This window comes from Haemorhous mexicanus, chromosome 13 (genome assembly GCF_027477595.1).
Source record: "Haemorhous mexicanus isolate bHaeMex1 chromosome 13, bHaeMex1.pri, whole genome shotgun sequence".
NCBI lineage: Eukaryota > Metazoa > Chordata > Aves > Passeriformes > Fringillidae > Haemorhous > Haemorhous mexicanus.
Genome location: NC_082353.1, coordinates 9,586,515 through 9,604,808, shown reverse-complemented (window position 1 = coordinate 9,604,808; position 18,294 = coordinate 9,586,515). Strand labels below are relative to the sequence as shown.

Genomic DNA, 18,294 nt, shown 5'->3' with positions numbered 1-18,294 from the left:
AAAAAAAAATACAGCAAACACAGTACTCTACAATACTGAAATATGGCAAGCACCAAAGTTCGCCAAACTGGTTTTATTTTTCACCTTTACAGACAGCAGAAAAAGTTACTGATTACAAAACTGGCAAAGACACCACAGAGAGAGACAATGTGAGCAGGAGCTGGAAGGATTTGGGAGGGCAGTGGCAGCTGTACCATTGGGCTTGGTAGGCATCTGTGTCCAAGTCCTTTCTGCTGAACCACTTCTGATGGCAACAAGCTCCGAGAAGAGATCAGAGTGAGAATGTTGCCAGAAACTCTCAAACGCAGACACTTAACCTACAAGCTCCTGTCCCTGCACAGTCCTAAGAGACACATGCAGACATTTTAAACATTTAAATAACTTCAAGGAAATAAAGCTACTGCTTTAACATGTAAACCAACTCTTCAATGAGTCAGTTCACAAGGGCCTGTTAACACAGGCCCCCAAGAGGCAGAATCCACAGGTCTGCCCCAGCTTCAACAGCAGCGTCTGCACTGAGGCACTCACTGCACGGAGAGCCCTGCACCACACCCAAGGGATGAGACAGGACCTCCACAGCCCCCTGCAGCCCCACGAGGCCTCGTCCCCCCTCAGACACCCCGACATTGGAGATGCTCACAGGAGAGCACTGAAAGCTGTGGACAAAGCAACTTTAGCACTCATCATGTAAGATTTAGCTGATGTGAGCTTTTGCAGACAAGTGTCCTTGCACAATTCTTTCTTGTCTCAGTTTCTTTCCTCAAGCTGCTTCAAGAGCAGCAAAGAAAGGAAATTAAGGTGGTGTCTCAGGCTAGTCTCCAGTCTTATAATTTAAGAAGTGCTGCAGACAGGCTGCTACAAATATTTAACATACGGATTCATCTACCAGTAACAAAGACAACTCCACAAGCTTCTTAACTCTCGCTTGTTTCAGTGCTCAACTATCTTGACTGTTTTCATGTGAATCAAGGCAATTTTTTTCCCTTGCCCTGGTGAACATCTAAGTTGTATTATACAGAGCTGGAACACTTTTTCATGCCCTGCCTTAGCATTTTTCCAGCATTAACTAAAATCCATTTCTTTGACATTTAGTTACAGGTTGTAATTTTTAAAACTCTGTCCATTCTTGCTCAATCCAATCTTCTGAAAAATTTCACCAGTTTTAAAGGAAAAGGCCCTTTTTTGGTCCCACATGCAATTAAAAAACAGAATTGTGCTCAATTTTCAGCAACATGTACATTTTTAATCTTTAACTGTTTGCTTCCCTGATCAATACCAGCACATTTGCTTAACTGTGAAGAAATATTCAGACCACAAGCACACTAGAATGTCTGGTAACTGCTCCAGAGTGCAGAAGGAAGAACAGGATAAGAAGTGTTGACAGACAAAGCAGCAGTTCTCCTGCCATGTTGCAAACAGCCCTGGGGGGTAACTACACACACTAAGCACAAACTGTCTGGAAGCCTCAACTTCAATCTCTCTCAATGTAAATGGAGTTCAGTCTTCCATACAATCAGATGTTTGCCATCTTTAATGGGAAAACAATTAATAAATAATCTCCAGACTTCAGTGTTTTATTTCAGGATGAAATGAGGTTGCTCAACTTGTCTCTTGCCAACTTGATGTGGGGAACACCAACTAATTCTTCCTTCCTCCCTACCAGGCAAGGGTTTTATCCAAAACAGTAAGACTTTGCCAGAAAGGTACAGCTTAAATAAAGCTTTCCTTATTTCAGAGGGTGAGGGTGAAGTTCTGTTGATTTCAAACTGGAGAGTTATAAACTGGGAGGACATCAGTGTTTGGTTATTTACAGTCTCTGTTTTTAAACAAACACGTTTGCAGCCTCTCAGCAAGTGCTGCACAGGCAGCTGAGGCAGCCCTGCTGTGGTAGCAGGAAGCAAACACAAACCAAGCAGAAACAGCTGGAACAGGAACCACTGCAGGCAGCCCAAGATGAGCCTTCCTCCCACTGCTAAGCCAGTCCTAGGGGGTTGTAGGTTCTTGGACAATTACTTAGTTTATGTAGGTGATCAAAATTACTGAAACTGTGAAATGTAGTTTTGAAGCTCCAGATCTACAAAGGAATACCTATCTACTCAGTTATTCAATATTGCCAATGTTTTAACAAGGTTTATGAACAAGATGATCAGAATACATGGAATTTATGGTTTACTTGTAAAACTTTTCTATGCTTCACAGGCCTAGGAATTTAGGAGAAAATTTGGTGAGTTAAACACAGTGGACAGTGTGGAGCATTCTTCAGCATAAGTATCAGAATATTTGCCTTCACACACTCCATACCCTTGAGAAAAGTTGCAGGTGTCCAAACTGTCCTGTAGCAGATGTTTCTTCTATAAAAAAAATGCTGGATTGTTACCTGCCTACAGAAATAAAGACATCTGCCACTGGAGAGAGGACTAGGAGAAGACTTGGATAGCATTATCTGTAGCATTTCAGATAATGCTACAGAACTGTTTTCAAACCAAGAGCTGTGCCTAACATCAGTGTCATCTGCCCCTGCTCTGCAGTAGCATGTCAGTACCTCAGGGCAGAACTGAAAGGACCTGAAAGGAGGAGAAAAATTCCATATAAAAGTCTTGGTTCTTTTGCTTTCCTCTCACCAATATCCTTCCAGGGAAAAAAAAAAAAAGAGAAAAAAAAAAAAAAAAAAAAAGACAACCCACACTCACAAAATCAGATTTCACACCAGAACTGTTATAGCTAAACTTCTAAACTTTGCCAGGACCAAATAATGAAATATCCCTTCAGTGATTAAAATAAAAGTAGGTCAGGCAGGCCTTCCTGCTACCCAAAGGCACAACTGCTAAATATTTAGTAATATTATAAAGTAAAGTAAAACTTTCATTATGTTCTTTCAACTGTAAGCCAATCTAGGCAATTTCTAGTAATGGTGACAGAGCATTCTTTTGGCATTTTATGTGATAAAGCATTGGCATATTTAAGATCTATAGCATTTTACATAGAAAGGAGGTTCTTATAAATAATCCCCTCCAAGAGAGTCTCCAGATAACTACCTTCCAAGAATTACCAGAGTCGCTTCAACAATAAAAAGTTAACAGTAAAATAATCAACAAATTAAAGGCATCAGTTTTGCTTTCATAGAACATCATACTGCCTAAAGACAGGAATCCTTTGCAGCAGCTGGGTACTCAACATCAGCACTTCAAAATACTTTAGACCAAACTCTGTCATCAGAAAAAACATCAAAAGACTGCTTCCCAAATAGGATTTATATATGGTTATATTTGACCTCAGAAAAGATTAGTAAAATGATCCCAAACAAACAATTCTAATTGATCTGTCAATTCTGTCAAAACTGCAAGCCTCTGCCTCCATACCACTTTGTATTATGCAGTCTGCCCCAAGGCAAAGCCAAGTGGAGATGCCTATTCCAGATCTGAATCAAAAGGGGAAGGAAAGAACCCTTTAATATTTTAACCAGGTTCTCTCTCTCTCTTATTACAGTTCTGAAATATCAGAAAGAAAACAGTATTAAAAAATACTATTGTACATATCCTTGTATAAGATGGTACAACACCAAGAAATGGTCAAACCAGGTTTATTTAAAATAGCAATAAAAAGTGTATGAATAAACACAATTATTTGTTTTGAGTGAAATGAGCAAATGTGATCATTTTGTATGCAGGAAATGGTATTTTGGCAACATTCACACCACTCAAATTACATAATCTGTACTCAAAAGAACATTTAACCTAAAGATGGATGGATGGATTTGATGTGCTACAGTTCTTCTGTGAGCCTGTGCTGGTTGACATTTTGTAAGACCTACAAAGTGCAGGCCTGACTGCATGAAGAGAGCACCTGGAGCAGCACTGCATGAGACACCAGTGACCCTGCATTGAGTGAGAAGCTGTAAAAGCACACGAATAATCTGATGTCTCTATCTTCAGCCTGAAGAGCTACAAATCACATTTTATATCAATGATCTTTATCTACTTTAAAGAGTTGATGACTAAGTGAACTTTTTTAATTAAAAAACAGTATCTTTACAGGAAGCTGCCCATTTAAAGGAACATGTGCACTACAGCTACCTAAGAAAGGATTTTCAATGTTTTACAATCCTGTATTAATACAGCTTTGAAAGTTTCTGTCATATTTTTATCTACACTGCAGCTTAATTGCTGTGTTTATTCTTGGCACTACCTGATCCAGCATGTTATTTGAAAACCAATCTCAGTAGAGTTGGGTTTTCTTTTCAGCACAACAATATCCTGTTCACATCTTTTTTGAATCTACTTAATAGGACAAGTGGTTCATCATTCTCCTCACAAGCTGTCAACAGTGCCTTTTGCACTTTAACTCTGCTCTCAGGAGGAAAAATGGAAAGGTTAATTATGTGAACTATGTGACAGACAGAGAAGTCTGCTGCTTCTGAGCTACAGCAAAGTATTGCTTCTGCCGTGTATTGTTTGATCTTCCATGCAATAAAGCACATGAAACCAAATTAAACACCTGTGATGCCTATTTTTTTCTACCATTTCTTAAAGCATGAACACCATTAACATGAGAGCTCCTTCATATTTCCATTTCTTCAGTGACTCCCCAGATTAACTAACCTGACTGGTTGATCTGCCTTCCTTCAGGGTGTGCAGGAGGAATGGGTGGGCTTGGAAAGGTGGTGATTCTGCAGTACAGTACCAAAGCAGGTCTTTCAGTTCCATTGGCCCCATTCCACTCCCTGTGTGACTCCCAATTACTAAAAACGTTACTGCTCCCATTCTTCATGCTCCCACAGGATGCTAGGCTGAAGAAAAATTCCCTAAAGCTCAACACACCACACTGGAGATTATGAATGCAATAAGGACTTCTTGGAACAAAGCTCCAAATTTGCAATGCAAAAAACAAAGCTGAAATGAGGACATGCCTCTTAGCCTGGTTTCCTAAAGAAACAAAGCTCATTAGAGAGGGGCAGAGACACTGAATTTCTGTTATTTCTGCCTTCTCCCCCAACATTTGAATCTGCTGATCAGCTTTAACACTCCTTTACAGAGGGGAAGAAACCACAAAGATCTGAACTTCCTGAACACTTTGTGAAAAAATGGCACACTGGATAAAGGGAAGAGTGGGATGTGTGCCTCCCCTGAAAGCTGGCAGCTAAGAGTTTCCAGTTCTGCAAGGGAAACCCACCAGCTGCCCAGGTTGTACCTGCTGCAGCACATACTGTGACAGTCATTCAATTTTACATTTACTTTCAACTTGGATTTAAAAGACACTATCTATTTTAAAACCAAATTAAATTTAAGCATATCTATTATTAAAAAGTGAATGGAATAAAGCCAGTGGAGTTTTGCCATATCAGTAGTTCAGATTTGGGGGAGGAGGAATTGTCTTCTGTTTCAAAACCTATTAAAAAGCATGATTCCACTTTTGCAGCATGCTCTTTTCACAGGCCTTTCAAAGCCTGGTCTGCAGCTCCTCCTGACACACAGGAGGATCTCCAGACCTGTGGCTGTGGGCTATATCCAAACTGACAATTCTAGAAAACTACCAAATAAAGATTTATATTTACCTCTTCCATTTCATAGATAAAGAACATTTTAAAAACTACTACTTTAGCAACTAACTTAATTTAATAACTCCAACTTATATTTATCCAATATAAAATTACGAGACTTTTGCTATGAAATTTAGAAGAAATACAATCAAATCAGGCAGTACTATCTTCAAACTTGGTTAACACCATCTCTGTACAGAGATGTCTATCCTGACACCATTCCAAGAAAAAATATGGAAAAATTAAGTATTAGTCAGACAGTTCATGCCCCGATAGAAAAGACTTGTCAAGCTGAATCAGTGTTAGAGGAGAAAGTTAGTGGAGCATGTGCAGTTACGTGCACAGGATCTGAAAGCACTGCATGAGAAAATCTGTTGGAAATGGATAATACCAGCAGGGTTAGAACTGCCCTGATACCTGTATTTTGGGTCCCATTCAGTCATGCATAAAGTTTGGTTAAAACAAAACAAGTGGGGGTGGGAATGAGGAATTATGATTACCTTTTGAAACTGAAAAAAAAAAAAAAGAAGCCACCATAAAAAGACCCCAATTATCCAGTTTTTTTGCTATAATTTGCATTCTGAATGTTTTCTGGGTTTCCAAGCAGACATGGAAAGCACCAGCCACTGGCAAGAACTGTAGCAGCAAATCATCTCATGCAAACCTTGCATAAAACCATTTCACAGCACAAGCAGTCTCACAACTGTGAGCCTTGAGCGATACCCTGAAATTCTTCAAATGCACCACACTCCACAACAGTCACACAATTATCAGCAGGGATCTCCAGGAGAAAGGTCATTTCCCTCAGCAACTACCAATATAAAATACCATAGTAGCAAGACTGGTGGAAAGAGGAGAAAAACAGAAAACTTGCATTTTTATTAATAAAAAAAATTTATTCCCCCCTACACACCATACATGCTTTATTGGTCCTTATCACCACTAGCAGCCTTCAGTCTAGTTCAAATATTCCCTTTCCCCAAGGATGTTACTGGAATGAATTGTTTTCCTCCTTTCAGTTCACAGAGCAACCATTTTCCTTACAGCCTCTGGGTGATAAGGGAACCAAATGAAATATCCCACAGTTATGAAAATAATGAGCCAGGCTTTAAGAGTGAGACTGTGCTGACTTTGGGCAACAGCACTTCTCCAGAGAACCTTCATCACCTTCTAATGACATAAGCTTAATAAAAGCATTATGAAAATGGTGCATCCACTGTTTTCAATTTTGCTTTACATTCTGCTGTTTCTAACTCAAACCTGAAAGGAGCTTACATACCTGAAAGCCTATCCTTTCCAACTAAATAAACTGCCCTAATAAAAGGCATTGTTTCTACCCATGGAGCTCTCCTTACCTGAAAGTATTACTGAAGAGTCAGTCAGTTTTTATCTATTTGCTATTTATTCCTTTATCCTGTTATTGCCTTTTAAACCAATAGCAGTACACAGCTGAAAAACTGCAGTCACAATCTCCAAACTTAATTTGAACTCAGCTACTTGATCTGTGTAGCAGTGTCCTTATACCCATCCAGGGTTCCATTTGCACATAAAATATTTCAGCAATATTTCTTTACAGTCCTTTCATTCACATATCACATGTACACAAAGAATTACTGCAGAACTGTACAGTTATTTTCAAAATATTTTTGCAAGTGTCCACAAATTTGACTTTTCATTTAAAAACACTGATTACATATTAACCAACTTCTTTTGTCTGTTGCAAATCACAGATTTCTAGAAAAGTTGTACTCCTGCTGAGTTTGTATCTTCACTGTTGCTTCCTGCCCCTTTGCTACCTTACTACCAGTCTTCACGTTGTTTTCCTCAAGTGTCTTTTTCTGACACTTGCCAGAATTTTGGCTTCTTACCCATTTCTCATCAGTAAAAGTATCTGACATAGAGAAAGAAAACAGCTATGAGAAACTCAGGAAAATATCACTGCACTGGTTTACACTTTGATATTATCCTCAGAGCCATAGAAGCAAAGACATTTGCCTGTTTTTTTTTCCTCTTGTAGACTAAAATACTGAAGAACTTGTTAGGTCAGCTCCAGAGTGCTGAAATGTGCTCATATGTGAAAAGAATTCCACCACCCAGGATATGCAAAACTGTCACACACCCCCCAAAGCATCCCCAGCCCTTTGAAGCCACACCAACACCACAGGAAAAAAGTGTGCTGGTTATATGTCATATTTCAATCTACATGCCATAAGGCTTATTAGATTGGAAAATAAATCACAGGCACTGAGACTACTTATTACTAGAAATCAAAAGTAAATTCTGCTAGTTTATGTATGAAAATACAACAATGTAAGGGTGTTCCAGAAAAGAAAGTCAGGGCTAGGACTTATTCACAAAGCTCCACTGGAGATTAAAGGATCATTAAGTGATCTCAGCTGATTTAACATGGTTCAAGTTAGTCCTGCCTCCTAACAGGGGGGCAGTTCTGACTAAGAAGAGAAAAAGAAACCTCATAACCAGATGCTATATCCAGAGAAAGACTGGTTTGGAACATATTTGTATAAATAGAAAAAAAAATGTATCTGCTAAAAAAGCTGCCTTATAGGTTAGAATTTATCTATCCATGCTGCATTTAAACAACATTTTTAGGCATGTTTGAAGCCAGTGCTGTAAACTCAAAGATTGTATCTGCAGCACTGAGTGGTGTCTACAAAGCAAGGGGAGAAAAAGCAAGTTCCAGAGCACTGTATGCCCAGCCCAGGAAAAGTTCACCTATGAGCTGCTAAATAACCCTCTGCAGGACCAACCACAGGTGCAGAGTACAATAATGCAACTTTAATACAGATGGAAATATTTGATGATTAATTATTTATAAATGCAACTTAATTATTTGCTGAGACATCAACAGGGGAAAAGGAGTTCTTATTCTTTATATTCCACCTCTAGTGCCAATTTTGCCTGTTTCTTCAGATCAAATTAAGTTCTAAGCACCTCTGTTGACTGTGACAGACTGATCTTAGTAATGATGACGATCTGCAATTGCAGGGTTATGCTGGAAACTGACAGACCTATCTCTGGTCATTTACCAGCATGGGAGATCCCTGGCAGGAACAGCACGACCAAGAATTCAAAGGCATACTGGGGTTACTGCACGTAATAACTTGTTTCTGTAAATGTCAAATGCTACTTAAGAATTCTTTTATCTCACCTTATCTTCTCTTTGAAGGAAAAGGAAATGTGTAATCAAGTGATAAAATAATGTGTTTAATGATAGTGATAAAACAAACTTACAGTCTGGTTTTAGACATCTGGTTGCTCATGAGAAATTTTGTTAACTGTGAAAATAAACCAGTGTAAGTTGTAGCACACCCTCTCTCCCAAACTCCTTTGTGCAAAAGATTAAGTAGATGTAAAATCAGAACCCTGAACGAGAAACACAGGAACATGCTGTTCTTTTTTCCATCTTTTTTAACCATGCTTTTGAGACATTCATTTCGCATTACAAATACCATTCCTACATTTACCTATCAACATTTGAAATGCATATTGCAGTATATGCTTTTCCCTGGCTAGAAAATACTTGGAACACTCACAAAATTAGCAAAAGTCTGTAACAAGAAAGAAGGGCTGAGAGAAGAAGGCTATGTCAGATTAAGTTTCCAAGAAAGGGCAATAAAGATTTTGTAGAGTTTCAAAGAAAAACCTGTAAGTGCAGCAACACACCACCTTGCAGAACTAACTCGAAACATCTATGCGTTATCCTGATGAAAATCTCCTAAGCACCATCTATGAGGGAAGTGTTAGAAGAGTCAGTCAGAAAGCTCAAAATATTCCTGATACACGTCTAAGACATAAAAATTGAGTGGTTTCAACAGTTCTAAGCACGTCCTTTATACTTTACTAGCACCATCAAAAATACCACTTATATATTAATATACTCTAGTTACTTACAGAGTTAGGAAAATCAATAGGTGTTTCTAATGGACTTAGCTTTCTTTAGATCCAAGATCATCAAAGTGTAAATTCAGCCCAAGCATTACAAACCAGGCTGAAGGGCCCTCCCAGCACGAAGCCTCCCTTACACAAACACGCAGTGCTCAGAAAGGAGCAACAGGTCTGCTGATAGTCACATATAAGACCTGAGTCCCGGCTCGGCAGATGTAACATTATTATAGTGCTCCCACAACAACTGACCATTTTTAAAGCCTTTTTAAAAATTTAAACCAGACATACAGTCTACTTCTCCTCTGTGGAAGAACCGCAGGTGTAGAGCTGGCAGCTCCTGCAGCAGCAGCGCGGGAAGGCCCGAGCGGGGCTGTTTGCCGGCGTTCCGGCAGCAGCCGGGAGGGGAAGCACCTGAGGGGCGGCCCAAGGCCGAGGCTAAGGACGTCTCGCTCTCATCTCCGGGGCGAGGCCCCTTTGTCAAAGCCCGGGTCGCTGTTCCGGAGACGCGGGGCGCCGGCACGCAGAGTTCCCCGCCCGAAACACCGTTCTGGGGCTCTGACCAAGCCCTCTGCCAACCGAGCCGAGCCTCCCTGCTCGCTGCCCTGTTCGCCTCCCCTGCCGCCCTACCTGCTCGCCTCCCGGCCGCCGGAGCTCCCGCAGCCGCGTCACGCCGCACCTGCCTTTTTTTGGGCTCCGACCGTGTCTTTTCCGTCAAGGCAACATCACTTCCCGTACAGCCCGAGGTGGGGGCGGGCCGGGCGGCACCGCCCCGGCGTGTCCCGGCCCCGCCGCGGCCACCTGGGCGGGCTGAGCGCGGCCCGAGGGCAGCACCGCGCGGTGCTCGGCGGCGTTAGCCGGGTTGGCTCCTCAGCCCTTCCCTCCTCACCTCTCTGAAAGATCTCGCGCGGTTACTAAGAATTCATGAGAGGCAAAACAGGTTTTGCAGCGAAAATCCGCGGTGCCTAGTTAATGCACACCACTGTGGTTTAATGAGCTCTTCCTGCCGCCTGCTGGCTGCCTGCCTTCCCCCGCAAGGGAAGAGTGCTCTTCACTTTCTCTCAGCAGCTTCCCAGTAAACGCTTTAAATCCAGCAGTCTCAAGAATTCAGCAGCAGTTGCATCAATAACCCTTTCCACCTGCATCCGTTCAGACACCCTGTTTCTTGAGGCTTTTCAAATTCAACTGCCATCTTTATGGACAATTCCAGTCATTATATTTACAAAGAAAGTGCCTTCTAACCTGAGCTACACCTCTTCAAAATAACCTTTTCAATACTTAGAGGTACTGTAAAGGAAGCTGCCAGAGTCAGTGCAGTAATTCAGTGATTGCACTGAAGTTTTGTGGCAATATGTAGCATTTCCTTATGGAATCAGGGAATGGTTTGGGTTGGAAGGGGCCTTAAAGACCATCTAGTTCCAACCCCCAGCCATTGGCAGGGACAGCCTTCCACTAGACCAGGCTGCTCAAAGCCTCATCCAGCCTGGCCTTGGACACATCCAGGGATGGGGCAGCCACGGCTTCTCTGGGCAGCCTGTGCCAGTGACTCACCACTCCCACTGTAAAAAATTTCTTCCCAGCATCTAATCTAAACCTGCCCTCTTTCAGTTTAAAGCCACTGCCATGTCCAAACTGCATTTACTGCACTCAACTGCACCTCCCAGCCCACCTTCTACTGTTATCCTCCCATCTCAGCTTCTACACCACTACCTCCACCTACAACATTGTTCCTGGTTTAAAATATACACACACGAACAATTGGTTCTCCCCTCATTCTGTCCAAACAAGAATGTGTTAAAACCAAAACCTGGCATAAATTTGTCCCAAGATCTCCTGGGTTTGGTTTCTTTCTAGATTTACTGAAGTCTTGAAGTATCTACTGATTTGGTTTCCCCAAGACCCAGATTCTGTTCTGTCAGACTAATCCACACCTACTCCAAGATGCTTCCTTCCTGAGCTACACACTGAGGCTCTTCTCAAGTATAACCCATTTTCCAGGCAGATTTATGTATTCAATATCTACTGTAGCCTTACTCTGTCAGGAATGAAATCTGTGTATGAGTACATGTGGTACGTGTGTTTATGGACATATGGTCAGGTCTGTTTATAAGCTAACAATACCAAAGTTGGGCGCAGTTCCCTTCTCAGCCATTTGCACAACTGGTTTCCCAGCTGAGCTGACATATTAAGAACTGACACCATGAGAAGCAGAGAAAAATGGTATTTATCACTTTGGAGGATCAGATCAGAGGCAATCCAACAAAACCCATGAAGCATAACCACATAGCAGCAGCTTTCTTTTTCGAGTTTCCTGATGTTATTTAAATTTAGAGGTGAAACAGCCCTTCAGACACTCAGCATGTCATCCATGATTCAACATTCACGTCCCGGAGTCTGGTACCAAATACGCAGGCACGCAGCTGCAGCAGGCGGGCGGCTCCAGCGCGGGGCCGGGCTGCAGAGGCGGCTCGGGCGGGACGGCCCCGGCAGGTGACGGTCGCGCCGGCTCCGACCGGCTCCATTGCCCCCGACGGACGGGGCGTGCGAGGGCCGGGCTGCGAGGCGGGCCCGGGAACGGCGCCGCACGCCTCCCTCAGGACCTCTTGTCGGGCGCGGCATCCGGCGGCGGCGCGGCGGGGCCGTGTGGGGCCGCGGGCGGCTGGAAGAGCGGCCCGTAGATGTAGAGCCCGCTGGCGACGCCGAGCGCCACGGCCACGGCCACGTGCTGCAGCGGCAGCCGCCCCCTCATGCCGGCAGGCGGTGCTGCCGCGCTCACGGACACGCGTGGGGCGGAAGGGAGCTCACTGCGGCGCGGCCCCGGCTCGGCTTCGGCCCGCGGCCCCGGCGCCCTCACCTGAGCACGGGACACGGCAGAGCCCCGGCTTCCCGCTGGCTGCAGGCACCGGACGGAAGTACCGGCGCTGTCCCGCCTCCCGCGGTCGCGCATGCCCCGGCGGGGGAGGCGGCCGGGGAGCTGCGGGCGCGGATGCCGGAGGCGGTGCGGCTCCGCAAGCGGCGGTCGGTGCTGTACAGCTCGGCCGGGGGGGCAGCCGCGCAGCGAGGCGCCGGTAAGCGGAGCCGGGCCGGGCGGGGAGGGGCAGGGCTGGGGGGCGGCCCCCGAGGGGCCCGTGACGGACCAGCCTCGCCCCCGCAGGTGCGGCCGCGCCCGCGTCGCTGCTGGCGCTCACCCTGGCGCTGCGGACGCTCAATTGCTTCCTCGTCCAGACCAGCTTCGTACCGGACGAGTACTGGCAGTCGCTGGAGGTGGCCCATCGCATGGTCTTCGAATATCCTTCGCCTGCCGCGTCCCCCCCCTCCCCGCCCTCTCACCGCTCCCCGCGGGGCGGGGGGGACGCGGCCCCGCGGTGCCCTGGGCGGGTGAGCGCTCGGGCACGGCTCTCCCACCTCGGGCACGGCTTTCCCTGGCAATAAAGTGTTGGTTTGACCAGCAACATACACCCCACCGCTCTGGCCCGAGGGACACAAGGTCTCGACCCGGATGGCTCGGGTGAAGCTTTTCCTTGCAGTTGGTCATTATCTGTCCTTAATATTCATAATTATGGTTACCTGACTTGGGAATGGACAAGTAACTTAAGGGGCTACTCGTACCCATTGATCTTTGCAAGCATGTACAAAGCATTACAGCTGCTGGCTAAGGATAATGTTTGGCTGCTGGTGAGTATAATCAAAAAATGTGCATCTGCTACTAAAATTCAATTTTAAAGTATTGTATTTAAACACAGCATATTTTTATCATTGTCCAAGTAAAATGCAAAGCCTTGAGTCTGGCAATTAGAGATGTGTGAGCACAGAGATCCCACTGACTTCCCATGGGGGCAGAACTCATTAATAGAGTTCCAGTCACAACACTGATGCCTGCAAGTGCAGAGGTCTCTGTCAATCTCTTGCATTTTCATATTGGTTGCGTTTGCCACTACATCATAATTGCACAGTAGTTGTGTTTTCCAAAGTGTTTAGCAATGTGTATTTGTACTCAACCCACAAGAACTAAAAACAGCCCCTTTTGATTTCTATTGGAGATGTAAAGCAGATAATTCTACTTTCTGTCTCTGAACACTTTCAGTTGAACTTCAGACATTCTCTGTTTTGGCAGAAATTCTGTCCTTACCCAAGGCCCTTACTACTTCATTTTTGAAATAATTAAAAAGCTATAGAGAATACTCACCAATTCACTATTTTCATACTTGAACAGTTATTCACTAATTCAGTCCTCTCTTAAAACTTGGAATTTAACTTGGTTTGTTGCAAGTACAGTTTTCTCTCTGCTTACACAGATCTGGGTCCCTAGGCTTGCACAGGCAGTGCTGGCTGCTTTTGCTGATGTGAAGCTCTACTCATTAGTGCAACACCTTGAAAATTCAGAAACAGCAAAGTTTGTGGTGAGTCACAGCCTTTAAATAATTATGCATGTTAATAAATACTGGTTTTGCGTTGTAAAATAAGTGAGTGTAAATAAGTGCAAAATGATACATCACCTTGAAGAATTACCACCTTAATTTAGGTGAACTTGTTTTAATGTGTTCAAAATTATTTTCAGTTCTTCTGCCAACTCTGTTCCTGGTTTACATGGTATTCCTGTACCAGAACTCTAACCAACACCATGGAGACTATTCTTACCATTTTTGCTCTTTCCTACTATCCCATAAAAGGCTCCAAGATGGGGAACAGGTGAGAAACTTTCTCCTAACAGTACTGATAATTTTTGGTTGGGATGACACCAATCTACTGATATTGTTTAAAATGCTAACTTTTTTCTTAACATCTAAAGCAACCAAAGCCCCCTCATCCATGTAGCAAGAGTTCTGTCTCATGGAAGGAACACTCTAGTATTTCCTCTAAGTATTTTCTTAAGATGATGTTATAGCTGGATGTAAAATTAGGTATTCCCCTCTTTCCTTTTGCAAAGTGTGACTTTATGGGAAGCTTTGATTGTAAACTTTAAAACACTGGAATATACAGTAACTTAGGAAAAGAACAAAAGTTTTTTGGGGTCAGATATAGGTGAATTGATGGTCACAATTTTCTTTATCACTCGCTATTTTAAAGTAAGAACCTCTAGTTAGCAACTTCATTGTAGCAAAGCAATTCTAGAGTTGCAGCCTTCTAAACAAGAGAGAGTATCTGCACTCAGAGAGTCAAAGTTACCTGCAGTATGAAAAACTTTTGGCCAGAGACATGGCAGTTGTTGAAATGTCACTGTCTGCGAAAGAACTGCCCAGACCTTTTGATAAGCTGCTGGGTTTTTTATGTTTCTTCCTTTTAGTTCTAAGTATTTAGCTTTGGTTGCACTTGCAATTGTTATTCGTCCCACTGCTGTTATCCCATGGATGCCTTTGGTCTTCAGCCACTTTCTGCAAGAACAGAGGAAAGCAGACCTTATCCTACACAACTGCATTCCAGTTGGGTAAGTCCTTTCTCAGTTTAAACTGGGACTGTCACAGCTACATCCTAAGACTGGTTTTACCACTGCAAAGGCAGTTAAGCCAAAAAACCTGATATCATGTAAATAAAAAAGAGAACAAATAGAGTCCTTTTGGAAAAGTTTAAGAAAGGGGAACATTTCCTTTAAACTGTTGTATATGCTGCAAAAAGCACCAGGAAAGATTTCATGACGGTGAGACATGAGCAGCATTCCAGCTTAATCTGGGATTGTGCCAAGGATACCAGGTGAGCCACTGTAAAATGGCCATGACTATGGATAATCTCAAAAATACTAAGAATCAGAGTTTTGACAGCTGGAGAAAATACAAAAGCAATTCAGGCAATATCAGTGCAACAAACTTTCCATTTTTGCAGATTGGTCACAGTAGGAACCTCTTTAATAATTGACCGTGTGTTTTTTGGTGAGGTAAGCTGTTTTAAACTTGACTTTTAAGAAGAAGGTTGGGGTTTAGTATTTTAGCCTTGATGGATATTTCAGATTTCTCTAACTTTTCTTGTTTCTGTGACAGTGTCTGGCCTATGATGTCTAAGTATATCCTAAGTCACAAACCCTTGAACACTGACTTCTCAGATATTTCAAATGATGGACTGCTACATAATATCAGTATGCTCAGTCCTCAATAGTTACCAACAAACTTACACACTTCTGTGATTAATTGCTAAATATAGGAAGTCCATGCTGAGTCTTATTAAAAAAAAAAAAAGCATCCTGAAATAGGAGTGAAAATGTATTCTACAGGGCCAGTGATGACTGTGTAATTTAATGCAGCTGTTGGGTTTGACTTTGGATTTGTGTTTAACTCCTCCCTGTCTCCCAGTGGGTACTGGTTCAGCTGAACTTCTTGAAATTCAACGTGCTGCAGAATTTGGGAACATTTTATGGCTCTCACCCTTGGCACTGGTACTTCACTCAGGGACTGCCAGTTGTCCTGGGTCCCCATCTGCCGTTCTTTATTCACGGCTGTGTGCTGGCACCAAGGAGGTTCCGCATCCTTCTGCTGGCACTGATCTGGACACTGCTGGTGTACAGGTAACCTCTCCTGAGGGGAACTGCTGCTTCTCACTGCTTGTGTTCTTTGCAAAGCTCCTGTCCTCTCCAGAACAAAGCTGCGTAGTATTCAGGTTAAGCAATAGAAAACTTACAGAAACGGTTCAAACACTCCAAGAAATGCAATCAGTTATAAAGCTGCTTCTAGAATTTTGTGTAAGACTGCTTCTTATGTTGTCACCAACATAAGAAGCATATGTTGTATCTTTAGAATTGATTAGACCTTTAAAGAATAAAATAATTCATCATGAAATGAAATTTTAAAAATCCCAAAGCCAACACTGAATCACCCAGCAGGTGTTTAAACAAAAATAGAACTAGTTAGAAAACTGAGTTCACTAGATTGCCTGTTAATGAAAACACCATTTTATCTGGTTCTTTAATACATCCCCAGTAAGATGAGAGATTCTTAGACCTCTAAAACTTACTCCAACAGCTCTTAACTACCATAAGGCTGTATTTCTCACTGTAAGCTCAGAAGTATAAGAAAAGGTAAGTTTTTTTCTAAAGCATCAGAATTAACTGTAGATTAAAAAGGAGAGACACTTTCAGACATGAAAAAATATAGTAAATAAATATTAAGCAATAAATACTTTTATACTATCATAGTAATAGACTACAGCAAAACAGTAGCAAGACCAGAAATGCAATTTCTTCTTTCAAATTCAGAACTGGAAGTAGCTTTATTGGCTTTAGGACTTTTTTACCTCCATTGCTTTTGTAAGAACCCCTTTGATTCCCAAGACATGAGAGTTGCAGTAATCCCCAAAAAAGCCCAAAAAGTTGTCATGGGAAATTGTGTATTTTTGTATTAGCAGGGGTGACTGTTAATTTGCTGGACACAAATGGGCACTTGAATCTTAGCTTTTCATCCACACTATTGTGTCTTATTACAGAAAACAGATTGGTGAAATACTGGCTAAATTACATCTAGTTGTCAAAGAATCAGACCACTTAATTGTAGTAGCCATAGTAGGAATTTTTAACAGTGCTTGGTTTAAACTGACCAAATAATCTTAATTTGAATGTACTTACGTTCTTCCAAAGTGACAATTTGGATTTTTACTCTTAAATGCTTTAATACCAAAAGTTTCTTAATATATGCACGTGCTCTTCCAGTCCTCTGTGCTCTAAAACACATTTTGTCAACAGAACTGAAGCATTTAACTTTCTTGCTGTACTACTGTATGTTTTGTTATAGCACACTGAGCCATAAGGAATTCAGGTTCATCTATCCAGTACTGCCATTCTGCATGATTTTTTGTGGTAAGCATTGGTTTCAAATGTCTTACAACCTTACCTGGATATATTTTTACCCCAAGAGAGACTGTTAATGGTCAATGTAGGCATTTGATAAAGGAGTCTTAGAATTAGCCTAGCCTATTCTTACAGCTAGTTAAAAAGAAAAAGAAAAAAGATGAGGGAGAGCAAGTGACTGTAGCACAGATAAAGAATCCTTAGCACAGATAAAAGTATTCCTGCAAAAACATGACAATTGTGTGCCTTTTCCCATTATTAGCTCCTTCAAGCAAAGTGGGGAAAAGGGGCAGTGACTGGAGATGGGGAAAAAAATGAAGTATGCTTTTTCAAGGCCAGAAGCTCAAAATTTAATAACAGTAAAGGAATGCTGTAGGTTTTCAGCAGTTTGGAGAAAAAGAATACCACAGCCATGCAGATATAGTTACCATTTATTCTGGCTCTACATGGACTTGCATGAATCAGAACACATCAGTAAGTTGCCATATATCATTCATCCAAACTATTGAATGGACTGTTTTTCACTACAAGAAATTAAATTTAAAGAAACAAAGCACTGGTTTTGAAATTGTATTTCTGTATTTCAGGAGACATGTGTGGGCTTAAGATTTACTCTGTTAAATACAAGAATTAATAGAGCAAAGCATTTGAAATTCAAAGCATTTGAATTTCCATTCAAAGAGTAAAGACTCAAAGAACACTGTAGTAAAGTATCTCAAAGCAAAGTATTGTTAGTGACTGAGTAATGTTTTCCCACTGTATTAGGGTACTTTCAAAAATGTATGAATTGTTTATCTCCCAAACTTACTCAAATGTTTCTGTAGGATATTCTTTGAGATACCTGAAAGCATGGAAGAAAACTGCAGCAAGTTTCCTGCTGTTATCCAATTTAGTCCCAGCCCTGTACACAGGCTTGGTTCACCAGCGAGGTACTCTGGATGTTATGAGTCACATCCAGCAGCTCTGCCATCACTCTCAGCAGTCACAAGCTTTTGTTTTCATCCTGATGCCATGCCACTCTACCCCATTTTACAGGTATTAAAAGTGTACAGTACACTACATTAAAATCCAAACTCTTAATCAGAAA

The 18,294-nt window shown here is 42.3% G+C and overlaps 2 protein-coding genes across 3 annotated transcripts in view; one reads left to right on the top strand and one right to left on the bottom strand.

Annotated features, from left to right (window-relative positions):
• The window catches only part of RAB27A (RAB27A, member RAS oncogene family), a 30,907-nt gene extending 20,682 nt beyond the window's left edge, over positions 1-10,225 (bottom strand). For both annotated transcript variants that reach the window (XM_059858306.1, XM_059858307.1), the window contains exon 1: positions 10,070-10,225. The gene's annotated coding sequence lies outside the window, so the exon portion shown is untranslated. The remainder of the gene's footprint in view (positions 1-10,069) is intronic.
• The window catches only part of PIGB (phosphatidylinositol glycan anchor biosynthesis class B), a 19,676-nt gene continuing 1,941 nt past the window's right edge, over positions 560-18,294 (top strand). Inside the window, exons 1-13 of the mRNA XM_059858436.1 lie at positions 560-687; positions 2,200-2,224; positions 9,725-10,300; positions 11,934-12,507; positions 12,594-12,724; positions 12,995-13,114; positions 13,735-13,839; positions 13,998-14,128; positions 14,724-14,864; positions 15,257-15,308; positions 15,721-15,932; positions 17,152-17,216; positions 18,032-18,242. Coding sequence (XP_059714419.1) covers positions 560-687; positions 2,200-2,224; positions 9,725-10,300; positions 11,934-12,507; positions 12,594-12,724; positions 12,995-13,114; positions 13,735-13,839; positions 13,998-14,128; positions 14,724-14,864; positions 15,257-15,308; positions 15,721-15,932; positions 17,152-17,216; positions 18,032-18,242 — 2,471 coding nt within the window. The remainder of the gene's footprint in view (positions 688-2,199; positions 2,225-9,724; positions 10,301-11,933; positions 12,508-12,593; positions 12,725-12,994; positions 13,115-13,734; positions 13,840-13,997; positions 14,129-14,723; positions 14,865-15,256; positions 15,309-15,720; positions 15,933-17,151; positions 17,217-18,031; positions 18,243-18,294) is intronic.